Genomic DNA, 12,322 nt, shown 5'->3' with positions numbered 1-12,322 from the left:
CTTTGAGCTATTTAAAGGAAAATCACAGCTTTTTTATGATCAGAATAGAGCTTAATAAATATCTTAACCAAAGGAAATAAGTCAGATTAAATGCAAAAGCAACTTTTAATTATCAGAGAGATTTAATGCTCTAATACACCAAAGGTGTGAGTCCTCAAAGGGAAGAAAAGGGTCTAACTAAGGCTAGGGCCAAGAGGGTCAAAACCCAAAAGGAGAGTTCAAAAGACTTTAACTGACAACTCATCTCAAAATACAAAAATAGGGTGTTCCGGTTTGACAAAGTGACGAAAAGGCTCTATAATATTATTTTAACTTTAGATCTGAAGAAACTGAGAGAAGATGGGTGGTTGTTGGAGATATCTAAAGAATAGTCACTTACGAAAGCTCGTCTCCCAGCTATCTTGAAACTAGAGACACAAATAATCCCTATTTCTTGAAGATTTGTTACTTATGTCCCTTTTGGTCCGTAGCTTTGATTCGTTGAGTGACTTTTTTGTTCCGTCCCCTTATTAAATTCTAGCTAATCTCTAACTTTCTGTTAAAATAGTAGTTTTTTGTTATAACGGAGCTGGTTTTAAAAACGTCTAATGTTGCAATAACTTACGACATTCAAAACTGGACTAATTTGCGTCTTCCGTTATTTGTCAGGGTCCAAATGTTTTGTAATATCCAATGCTTGTTATTCTCGAAAACAAAGAGATGTCAGTACAATTTTCTACTTGCCAATTTGTTACGGTCTATATTCAAGGCTAAATTATTTTTAAGTTAAGCTATTTGAATAGCTGGTTTGATTTCAATATCTGATAAATTAAAATTTATTGGCGAAAGAGGATTTCAACCTTTACAGAAATTGAGCTACTCAAAAGAGGTAAATTTAATAGGCATATTAATAAGGCATTCTTACAGCAGAACACAAAACTAAAAAAAATAAAACCTTTTTACTTCTATTTGCAGTAGTCTCACATAAAGTAGCAGATACTCAATGCGGCTCGACCTTAAAGATTGCCAAAAAGAGTCAAGCTTCTCCCTTTTCAAAGCAGGTATGTATTAACACGTAATTTCTGTAAGAATCTTTGTTAGCAGTGGAGTGTGAGTCGAAATGCCAGGAATACTGCATCAGTGGGTCTTTAAACTTTTTATTTCCTCTTCCTACGGAGTTATTTTTCGAAACTGCACCGAATATCTTATAATATCATTTATATAATATATATTTCTTAATATCAATGTTGTATAACAGTTCAAAATAGGGTTATACTTTTGTCACAGAAAGGCAGTGTGGCCTTCAAAGTTATCAATGTTTGTATGAAAATAGTTCTGATTGATCAAAAGGAGCTAGAAAGTACCTTAGGTTTTAGGTGTGTTAATATTCAACCCTTTGTTTGGATAATTTTTTTTTTTGTAGACAACACACCTAGAACCTAATGAACATAAATTTGCCCAATGAGCTAAGTATAAAACAACACAAACCTTGAAATATTGCAAAAAAATATAGCAAGTCATAGATCACATGCACCTCTAACGTCCCGCTCTAATGCTGCATGTACTAATATCGCAACGTAACTGGTATGTATGGGCAGGAATATATTGCGGGAAGACGATAAATTACCAAAAATTAATTAAACAGGTGGTTTCCATTTTTTAGCATGAAATTGTCTGTAGAAATACAAAAAAAGCTCATGTTTTTGATTTGGGTTACCCTCCCATACCTAAATTGCAGCGACTCTTTCAACAGCCGTTTCTTGGGACCCTATTAAAGGGAAACTCAATAAGAAGGGTATGCTAGAATACAAAAAATGTGATAGTTTGACCAAAAATCAACATTTGTTTAGTATTAGATCTGCCCTGAAAAATCCTCTGATACTCATGAAGATTCTGCTTTGTATTCCAATGAGTCTGGTTTCATAGATTTCAATAAAACTTCCATATCAAAGGGTAATTGAATTAACGACACTTCTTGATTACTAAGGTCCCTGAATCGACCCTACAGTGTGTTGATCCACCCGGTTTCGATTTCTGGGTCTTGTAATATCAAGCTAAGGTCAAATTCACTGCTATCCAGTTTTCTGGGAAGTTTGAAAACTTTTTAATATTGAGGAAACCCGAAATCTCCGGAATTCTGCAACAGGACGGTTGGATTGAAAGAAAAACAACGGGAGTGCTAAATTAACACGAGGAAAAGAGAGACAGGTTTAGTCATAATTTTAGATGTTCTTCTGTATGTGAAAATAATGAAATTTTTAGAATAAGGTTAATAATCTCTTAAATGTGTTGAATTCCACAAAAAATAGACCTATGGTTAAAGTATATAACTATTGTATTAAAAAAATAGATATGTCCAGGTTCAACCAGTGGAGGTCTTGGTGGCCAATGAAAAATGAAAAAAAATGAACATTTGACTAGATAATTCCCAGAAGGAGAATCTGAAAATTTGGATAAAGGCAAGGGAAGAAAAGGAAAATCTCTTACCCACTAGTATTTGTGTGCTGGGATGGGTGTAAATCAATTGCCATATAGTAATAAATAAAAAAAAATACCAATTCAGACACAAATTGAGGAGGGTGAAGCACTCTCCAATTCATTGTGCGGAGAGTCAAAGTTACCTACCCAATTATTAAACAAGTGGTATTGTCATGATTTTAAGTCGTCGTCTATGGTTTTCTAGACAGTGATATGGCTGATTGCTTTTTAAGAATCACAAAATGTTAATCAAAATGTATGAGCGTTAATTCTTACATATAATTCCAGGACAAAGGAGCATATGTAACACCCTGGGAAATGTATGGTAAGTGTCTTGAAATCCACAAGTTTATTTTCTATTTTTTCCGTAGGTTTCTGATTTCTAACGCTTTCTAAATTAAACTACATACTATAACATTGTCTTACATAGAGATCAAACCGTTCGAGCTAACGAACTTACCGTTAACAAAGGAGCGCCCCGGCTCAATAGTAACTGAACCTCTAAAAAACGGAGTTTTTATACCAATATACATCAAATAGTTCGTGGTAACGAACTGTAAGTAAGGGGGCTCAATAGTAACCAAAACTCTTAAAACTGAAAGTTTGACACCAATAAATACATTAAAAGAATCGGATTTTCATGCTGGTTTTGAATTCATAAGTTTCACCAAGTTTAGTTCTACCCGTCAAAAGCTAAGAGCCTGAGAAAATTAGCCTTATTTTTGAAAAAAGGTGGAAACACCTTCTAAAAGTCATAGAATACTAATGAAAATCACACCATCAGATTCACCGTATCAGATAACTACTGTAGAGGTTTCAAGCTCCTATCTGCACAAATGTGGAATTTTGTATTTTTTGTCAGAAGAAAGATCACGGATGCATGTTAATTTGTTTTGTTTTTTTCAGGGGTGATCGTATCGACCCAGTGGTCCTAGAATTTTGAGAGAGTGCTCGTTCGGACGGAAATTAAAATTTCCATTGCCATTTTTAAGCGACCAAAAAATTGGAGGGCAAATTATCGATTAAGTGAGAGACAAATCTGGCATTAACCCCCTTATTAGGATTATATCCCACGCTCATTTTTCCCAAGGTCACCGTATCAGAATTTTGAGATAACCATTTTGTTCAAAATAGTCAAAATATCTAATAACTATGTCTTTGAGGACAACTTAATCCCCCACAGTCCCAGGGGGAAGGGCTGCAAGTTATGAGCTTTGTCCTTTGTTTACATATAACGTTGGTTATTGTAGGTATACATATATTTTCAGGGGGTATTTTTTCTGGATGGGAGGGGGATCGGGGGATTGGCTAATAAGCTCCTACCTGTGAAAATGGGAAATTTTGAAATTTTTTTGCAGGAAGAAAGACCACAGATGCGATTTTATTTTTTTTATTCCCCAGGGGTGATCATATCGACCCAGTAGCCCTATAATTTCACAAGAGGCCTCATTCGAACGAAAATTCAAATTTATAGTACCCTTTTAAGTGAACAAAAAATTGAAAGGCAACTAGGCCCCCCCACGCTCATTTTTTCCCAAAAACGTCGGATCAAAATTTTGAGATAGCCATTTTGTTCAACATAGTCGAAAAACCGAATAACTATGTCTTTGAGGGCGACTTAATCCCCCACAGTCCCAGGATGTATCTGCTGGTATCTAAATTCTGTTTTTAGACTTTCGGCTACTTACTTATAGTTTGTTACCACTGTAACAAACGTGAAGTTGAAATTTTGAAATTTTGGTTTTTTTGTGAAATTTTGTTGTTGTTTTTGCCAGAAGAAAGATTACGGATGAGTGTTTGTTTTTTCCTCATGGGTGATCATATCGACCTAGTAATCGTAGAAAATCTGGAGAGGGCTTGTTTGATCGGAAATCAAAAGTTCTAGTGCCCCTTTTCTGTGAATAAAAATATTGGAGGGCAGCTAGCCTCCCTCCCACGCTGATTTTTTCCCAAAGTCACCCAATCAAAATTTCTAGAAAGCCATTTTGTTCAGCATAGTCAAAAAATGTAATAGCTATATCTTTGAGGATGACTTAACCCCTACAGCCAATGGGGGAAGGGCTGCAAGTTATGAGCGTTGCCCATTGTTTACGTATAGTATTGGTCATTGGTAAGCATACAGATATTTTCAGGGGGATTTTTTCTGGTAGTGGGGGGGTCTGGAGGATTGGGTCACGTGGGAGGATCTTTCATTTGAGAAATTTTTCATTAGGGAAGATAATTTCTACAAAGGGGGCGTTGAATGTCCCAGTATAATTTAGATAATGATCGGGAATTAAATTTAAAAAAAATTCAACTGAAAGTAAGGAGTAACATTCAAGCTTAAAACGAACAGAAATTATTACCTACATTAGAGGGTTTGTCCCTTCGTCAATACCTCTCTGTTTACGCTAAAGTACTTTTAGCAATTTCAAAAGAGCTATTTATTCTAATTAAACAACCTTTGGGATTTAAGGGTCATTCTTAAAGAATTGGAACAAAACTCGAACTTTAGCGTAAAGAGCGAGTTCTTGACTAGGGGGCAAACCCGCTCATTTTACACATATGAAGAATTTTGACCCCTCGTCAACATCTTGTTCTGTACACTAGAGTTCGATTTTTTTTTTAATAATAGCCGATATAAGCAATAATTTGTTTGACTTATTTTCCAGTCAATCTTAGTATTTAATTTTACATTAAGCAGCTTCATAACTATGATAATTATGTAAGGATAAACGAAAGATATTGTATGTCTTCGGCTTGTGGATGTTATTAAATAATAAAAAAAAAAACAGGTTTTTTCCTACTGAAAGTAGGGAATCACATTAAAACTTAAAACGAGCTTAAATTATAATGTATATCTTTTAAAGATCTTTTCTGTCGTGCACTTCAGTCATTTGAGAATTGCTCAACTTGCGACTCTTATTTTCACAGAAATAGTTTCGACCTCTTTGACTGTTTATTACTATGTCTTACAAAATTAGTTTCGCAAATATCGCTAATTTAAGTTACGTGGGAGAATCTTTCCATGGAGAAATTTCTCGTGGGAGAAGGGAATTTTCCATGGAGCGGGAGCTGAATTTCCCGACATTATTTAAAAAACGGTCAGTAATAAAAAAAAAACAAGTTTTTCAGCTGAAAGTAAAAAGCAACATTAAAACTGAAAACGAACAGAAAATAACACGTACATGAGATGGGTTGCCTCTGCTCAGTAGCTCGCTTTTACGCTAAAGTTTCTTTTTTTAACTTTCAAAAGATGCTATCTTTTGCGACTCAGAGTCATTCTTAAGCAACTGAAACATAAAATCAAACTTAGGTTAGCATAAGCTTATTATTCGTTTGAAAAAAGTAAAAGTAATATACAAATTTCGTTTTAATTATTCATGTACGGTGAGACAAATTCATAACCTGCATTAATTCAAAAACGATGAAAAATTAAAGAAAAAGACAAGTTTTTTATACTGAAAGTAAGGAGTGACATTGAGCTTAAAAATAAACAGAAACTAACCTGCATGTGAAAGGGGCTGTCACCTCCTAAAAGCCCAAATCTTTACGCTAAAGTTTGACTCTTTGTCACAACCCTACTTTTTAAAACAACAGAAACTTCAGCGTAAAGAGCGGAGCGTTTAGGTGGGCACAGTCCCTTTCATATACAGAACAACTTCTGTTTGTCTTAAGTTTTAATGTCGCTCTTTACTTTCAGTTAAAAATTGATTTAAAATAAAAAGAGTCGGCTTATTATGCTGATTTTAAATATATAATTTTCATTAAGTTTAGTCTCACTTATTAAAAGCTGCGAACCTGAGAAAATTTGCCTGACTTTCAAAAAGGATGGGGAGGAAACCCCCTAAAGATATTCTAATCTTAATGAAAATCACACAATCAGATTCAGTTTATCATTAAACCCTGTTGTACTGGTTTCAAGCTTCTATCTTCAAAAATGTGGAATTTTATATTTTTTGCCAAAAGAAAGATCATTGATGGTGTTTTATTTGGTTTTTTTTTGTATGTTTTTCCCCAGGGATGATTGTATCGACTCAGTGGTCCTAGAATATCGTGAGCCGGCTCATTTGAATGAAAATTGAAATTCTAATGCCCTTTTAAGTGACTCAAAATTTGGGCCTTTTGGCCTTTGGATATAACATGACCCCTCCCCCCCCCCCCCATCAGCCCATGAGAAAGGTCTTTAAGTCATAAAAATTGCCCTTTTTTTGCACATAGTATTTGTTGTTGCAAAGTATGTATACATTTTCGGGTGAGGGGAGGGAGTTTTTGCTGGGACTTTTTCCACGAGGGAACTTTTTATGGGGAGGAAAGTCTCTGGGGGATGAACCTGTCAGTAGAAATTATACAGAATTCCTATACAAAATTCTTTTTAAATGTCTTACTTTCTCTTTACCGTCTCAATTTTACGGGTGCAGTTGTTAAGGGTAAATGTCCGGGGTAAATTTTCACCAGGATTTAATTATCTAGAGGATATTTCCGTGGGAGGTGTATCTTTCCGTGGAGGTGGAGCCAGACTTCCTGGCATTGCTTAAAAACGATCAGAAATTAAATTTAAAAAAAGACAATTTTTTCAACTGAAATTAAGGACCAACATTAAAACTTAAAATGAACAGAAATTATTACGTTTATGAAGAGGATTGCCCCCTCCTTAACATTTCGCTCTTTACGCTAAAGTCTGAATTTTGTCAAAATTCTTTAAGGACGACTCCTGATACACAAGGGCCGTTTAATTGGAACAATAGGAAGCTTTTTTTAAAAGTACTAAAAATCCTTAGCGTAAAGAGCGAGGTGTTGAGGAGGGGGCAATCCCCTTCATAAAGGTAACAATACTGGTTGTTTTAAGGTATAATGTTGCTCCTTAATTTCAGGTGGAAAAAATTTTCTTTTTTAATTTAATCCTTAGAAAGATATAAACAGCTGCAGAGTTTGACACGATATATAATTTATTTAACCACTGTGTACTAGGGTAAACCTAGTAAATTTAATTTCTCCCCCGTATTTGTTCTGGCTTGTCCATATGGAAAGGATTATGGTAGAGACTTTCAAGAGGGCCGGGTATTTAATCACTCACCCCCAAAAAATTCTGATTAATTTTAGCAGTTACGCCAAACAAAAGATTCTAAAGATTTCAAAATTTTTCCGTGTTATTTTTTTCAATGTTAAAAAAAGAAAGAAATCCTGTTCGATTTATGATTTTGAACCAAATTAAGGGAGGAATATCATCAGTAAAAGTATATATATCACTAGTCTTAAAAGATGTTTTAGGTGGGTGGTATATTACTCTGTGGGTAGTGTATACCTGTGATATATTTGCTTCAAGTTTTAGTTTGTTCTAAATTGTTATTTGTGGCCGATTCAAATTTGATGTCCTTATAATATTGTAATATGAATTTGTGACATAACCGCTCAAAGTCATACTTTATTCTAAATTGTAATTTTAGTCGGTTTAGGTTTGATTCTGTCCTAATGTTGTATTTCCCTCTGAAATGTAAACTTCTTATATAATTTAGTCTAGGCTTAAAATATTCAAAGAATTCTCTTTTTAATATTTCCCAAAAGGTTTATCTTTCAAGCAAGGAAAAAAAGTGCTACAACAAATAAAGTCCAAACTGAGAATGCGGTAGCTTCTCAGCACCATGGTTGACTTGTATTTGTTTTTGTCTCATTGGTATTTACCTATTTTTACCCTAAAAAAAACTTTTTTGTTCTATTTAGACCCAATTGAAGTTACTTTTAAAATAAGAATTCAGAGCTCTAATGCCATGATTACTATCTCATTAGGGGGGGGGCTTGGTCAGTAAAATCTGGACGTAGAAAAGTTTATAAGTGAGCGATGTGTACTTCTTACCTGTAAAAATTGATTGACAAGCTTAACAAATATTTACGTATACGAAAATACTATTGTTAATAGATATAAATGCTGTCTAGTTTTGTACTTAATATTAATATGTCATTTTGTAGACACATACAGTGAAGGTACATATGAGAATTTCCCAGAAGCTCAGCATGAAGATGTCGTGATTTCTATGTGCCGTAGCTTAGCTGCAACTTGGAACCTCAGAGCTTTGTCAACACTTAGTAGCTATGAATGGCCAAGGGAAAAATTTAGTAAGTAATTGATGTTTTTCATTCAGAATCGTCATAAATACAAAATAAAAGGCAATAGACCAGCTTATAAACATTATCATGAGAACAACTTTAGACAACTGCAATGTATCCTAAGCATACGAAATGTTGCAGATATACAAATTATGACTAGTTTTTCGACAATTGCTATGAAAATGGTCTCGTTTAAACTTACAATAGCCCGGCTGTAGCTTGAAACCTTATGCTGTTACCGACAAATGTAGGAACGATTGACGAAGGGAAAAGATAGCAAGTCTTTTAAACTCCTAAATAAAAATAACAAATTTTTGAAACTGAAAGTAAGTAGCAACACTAAAAATTAAAACAAACAGAAATTATTCTGTATATGAGGGGGCTTCCCCTTCCTCTAGTCTCACTCTTTACACCGAAGTCTTTGAGTTCTTTAACTTCCGACTCAAAATCAAAGTCCCTTATGTTTTAGCAGCCTTTCTTAAAGAATCAAAACCAAAAGTCAAACTTTAAAAAGTTAAAGAGCGAGGGTTAAAGAAGGGGCAGCCCTCCTCGTGTACGGAACGATTTATATTTGTTTTAAGTTTTAATATTGTTACTTACTTTCAGTTTAAAAAGCTTGTCGCTTTTATTTAATTTATAACTGTTTTTCAAAAAATGCCTGGAAATACCTCCTTGTAACGTTTCTCGCTGAAAGACCCCCAGTAACCTCCCTCCCCCTCATAATTCTAACCAAGGAAAATCTCCCCCATTCAGCAGGAAATTGTCCCGGAAATTTCCGTAGATTTCTCAACAACAAATTCCATATGCGTACAAAATGGGCAAATGGCGAAACTTACAGCCTTTTCTCCATTGACTACGGAGAGTCATGTCATCACCAAAAGCATAGTTATTGGATCTTCCAACTATTTTGAATTAAAAAGGCTATCCTAATCTAAAATTAGAATTAAAATGGCTATCCTAATATTTTGATGAGACGTATTTGGGAATAAAATGAGCATTGGCGGTTAGGTGTCATTCAATCTTTTCATCACTGATAAAGGGCACTAGAAATTTTTTTCCGTTTGTTTGAGCTTCTTCCATAGCTTCTAGAACCGTTGGATTGATACGATCAACCCCCAAAAAAACCATACAAATAAACAGTTCGTGTTTTCATCTAGAGTATTCTCATCTAGAGTCGCCATAAAGGTAAAATAGTATTAAAGGGTCCTCTCGTCAATGTCATCAGAAGGGCAAGGATGGCTGCAATTCAACTTCATTATCCAAGAGGTTCAAACGAGTGATTTATGGGGGATTGTTTCAATATCTTTTGGCTTAGCCGCAACTTAGAACCTAAAAAAGCTTTTCAGCACCTAGTAAACCCAACAGACAGGGGCAAAATCTAATGAATTATATTAACTATTCTCATACGCACCTGCCATCCATTTTATAAAAATTTAAATGTCCTCAAAAGAACAATTTAAATGTCGGAAGAACAAGTATGTTATGCCAAAAGTATTTATAATTCCATGACTTCTTCTCCACCCTGAGCTTTTTAGCATATATTTGAGCATTCTTACAGTCACTAGTAAATCAGTGCCTGGCATACCTTCCATTTTTTGACCTGTAATCTTAGCTGCTGTGATCACCAGCAGTATCACAGCAACTAAAAAAAATAAAGGAATTAGAAAATATCTTCTATAAAAAAAAACTGAAAAAAAAGAAAAAAACTAAAAGAAAATTAAAAAAGGAGCAAAAACCAAAAAGAAAAAAGAAAAAAACAAAAAAAATAAAAGCTAAAAAAGACAAAACAACTAAAAAAGACAAAACAACTAAAAAAGAAAAAAGAAAAAAAGAAACTTAAAAAATAAAAAATAAAAAACTAAAAATAGAGAACTAAAAAAAGACAGAAAAGATAAAGAAAAAGAAAAAAGAAAAAAAAACTAAAAAAGAAAAAATGAAAAAAAATAAAGCAGGTGAAAAACTAAAAAGAAAAAACTAAAATAAACTTGAAAAGAAAAAACTAAAAAAAAAATTAAACTAAAAAAAACAAAAAAGAAAAAACTAAAAAAGAAGAAAACTAAAAGGGAGAAAAAATAAAAAACAGGAAAAGCTAAAAAAATAAAAATAAAAAAGGAAAAACTAAAAAAGAAAAAGACTAAAAAAAAGAACCTAGAATAAGACAAAAAGGAAGAAAACTAAAGAAAAAGAAAAAAAGAAAAAGAAAGAAAGAATAAATAAAAAAAAACTAAAAAAATATCGTTTAGATTGACTATTTTTAATGTCACAAAAATAACCCGAAAAAATCCTCTCCCTACATTTTCATAAATTGTGAGCTGCATCTGACACTATGAACTCGAGAGTTTCTGTATCCACCCCAACCCTCAACAGGCTAACTTTTAGGACGATGAGTGGAATTTTACTCGAGTTATTTAAGAGCTTGATAAATTAAAAAGTTGCCCAAGTCTGTTTTTTCTCTGAGACATGGTAAGGATAAGGGATCTTTTTGGCATACTATAGGCACTAAAACAGAGTGTATTTGATTTTTTTAGGGGAAGGTCCTGCAGAGACAACTACCGGAAAGCTGCTGTGCTACAAGTCAGCTCATTTGGAAGGAACGTCAGTAACCTTTTTAGAAAATAACTACAAAAATTCGGTGGGAAATTTTGTCTCTTATCTTAGTGTCCATTTTTCTTAATTTTTGCGTATTCTTAAAATATCAAAAACCAAAATAAAATAAGACGAATCAAAAATGATATTACTGTTTACTTAACAATTACATTTAAGATAAAATATTTTTCGAAAAAGACATCATGTCACGTCGCATATGGACCGTTATGCATATTTTCAAAATATTGAAACAAGGTATCAAAATATGAATGAAGGCTCAATAAGAGGTAGCTCCACACAAAAGTTTCCGAAACTTTTAAATTATTTAAACTGTGATCAAACTTAAACACGCATTTCTTTTAAACAACTCCAAGCAATATATCTTTTTGATAAATATAGGTGCCGTTTATGTTAAGAAATATTCTCAATGAAATTTATCCTAGTACCATGAACTAATTAGTTTTAGTTTGTATAATCAATCATCAAAATTGTGGCACTGTGAATAAAAATATCTGCAGCTCAAAGTTGACTATGCATTAATTACGTGCAGCTGATTTTTATTGCTCTGAATTATCTTCAAGTGTGTGGGGAAGAGCGGGTTAATCAGAAAATCTTGGTGTATAACACAATAGATTATGTGGATTTTACAATTGATTTGCCTAGACTTTGCTTATTTCTTGCCCCCACACACTAGGAGTAGTATGTTATATTTTACTTCTTCGAGGGCTATACCCCTATAATAGAAAGTAAGTAGTCCCTCACTTGTCAATATCGTTCCTAAGGCATTCTTGAGCATCAATAAACTCTTTGTTAAGGCCATTCCCTGAGGCACTCTGGAGGATCAATGAACTCTTACGTAATTAATTTCTTGGCCTCGAGTGTTACTTACGCAATGATATAGCCCTAAGGCACATTGAGGATCAATGAACTTTTCCAAAACTGATTTTGTCTGGCCTTGAGAGTTAGTTGCGCAATGATCACGAGTTTTGTGGCACCTCCTCGTAATGAATTCTCCGGGTGTCCTGCATCATTGTGTCGTATGGATAAGAAGAGCGTCATGCATCATCGAGTCGTATGAATTAGAGTGCTTCCAATTTTCATTGCACAGGAGTCAATGGACTATTGCAAAGTCGATTTTTCAACAACTTCATGTTAACTAATTAGTTAAGCACCTATAATCGCTTCCGAGTAGGTG

The 12,322-nt window shown here is 33.9% G+C and overlaps 1 protein-coding gene across 1 annotated transcript in view; it reads left to right on the top strand.

Moving 5' to 3' along the window:
- Positions 1 to 958: 958 nt before the first annotated feature.
- Positions 959 to 12,322, top strand: part of LOC136037781 (dynein axonemal intermediate chain 4-like) — a 34,664-nt gene continuing 23,300 nt past the window's right edge. Inside the window, exons 1-4 of the mRNA XM_065720615.1 lie at positions 959 to 1,040; positions 2,746 to 2,782; positions 8,404 to 8,550; positions 11,070 to 11,173. Coding sequence (XP_065576687.1) covers positions 2,776 to 2,782; positions 8,404 to 8,550; positions 11,070 to 11,173 — 258 coding nt within the window. The 5' untranslated portion in view covers positions 959 to 1,040; positions 2,746 to 2,775. The remainder of the gene's footprint in view (positions 1,041 to 2,745; positions 2,783 to 8,403; positions 8,551 to 11,069; positions 11,174 to 12,322) is intronic.

The sequence above is a fragment of the Artemia franciscana genome, chromosome 2, assembly GCF_032884065.1.
Source record: "Artemia franciscana chromosome 2, ASM3288406v1, whole genome shotgun sequence".
NCBI classification, from domain to species: Eukaryota; Metazoa; Arthropoda; class Branchiopoda; order Anostraca; family Artemiidae; genus Artemia; species Artemia franciscana.
The sequence above is the reverse complement of the archived record's forward strand: the minus strand, read 5'-3'. Positions and strand labels throughout refer to the sequence as shown.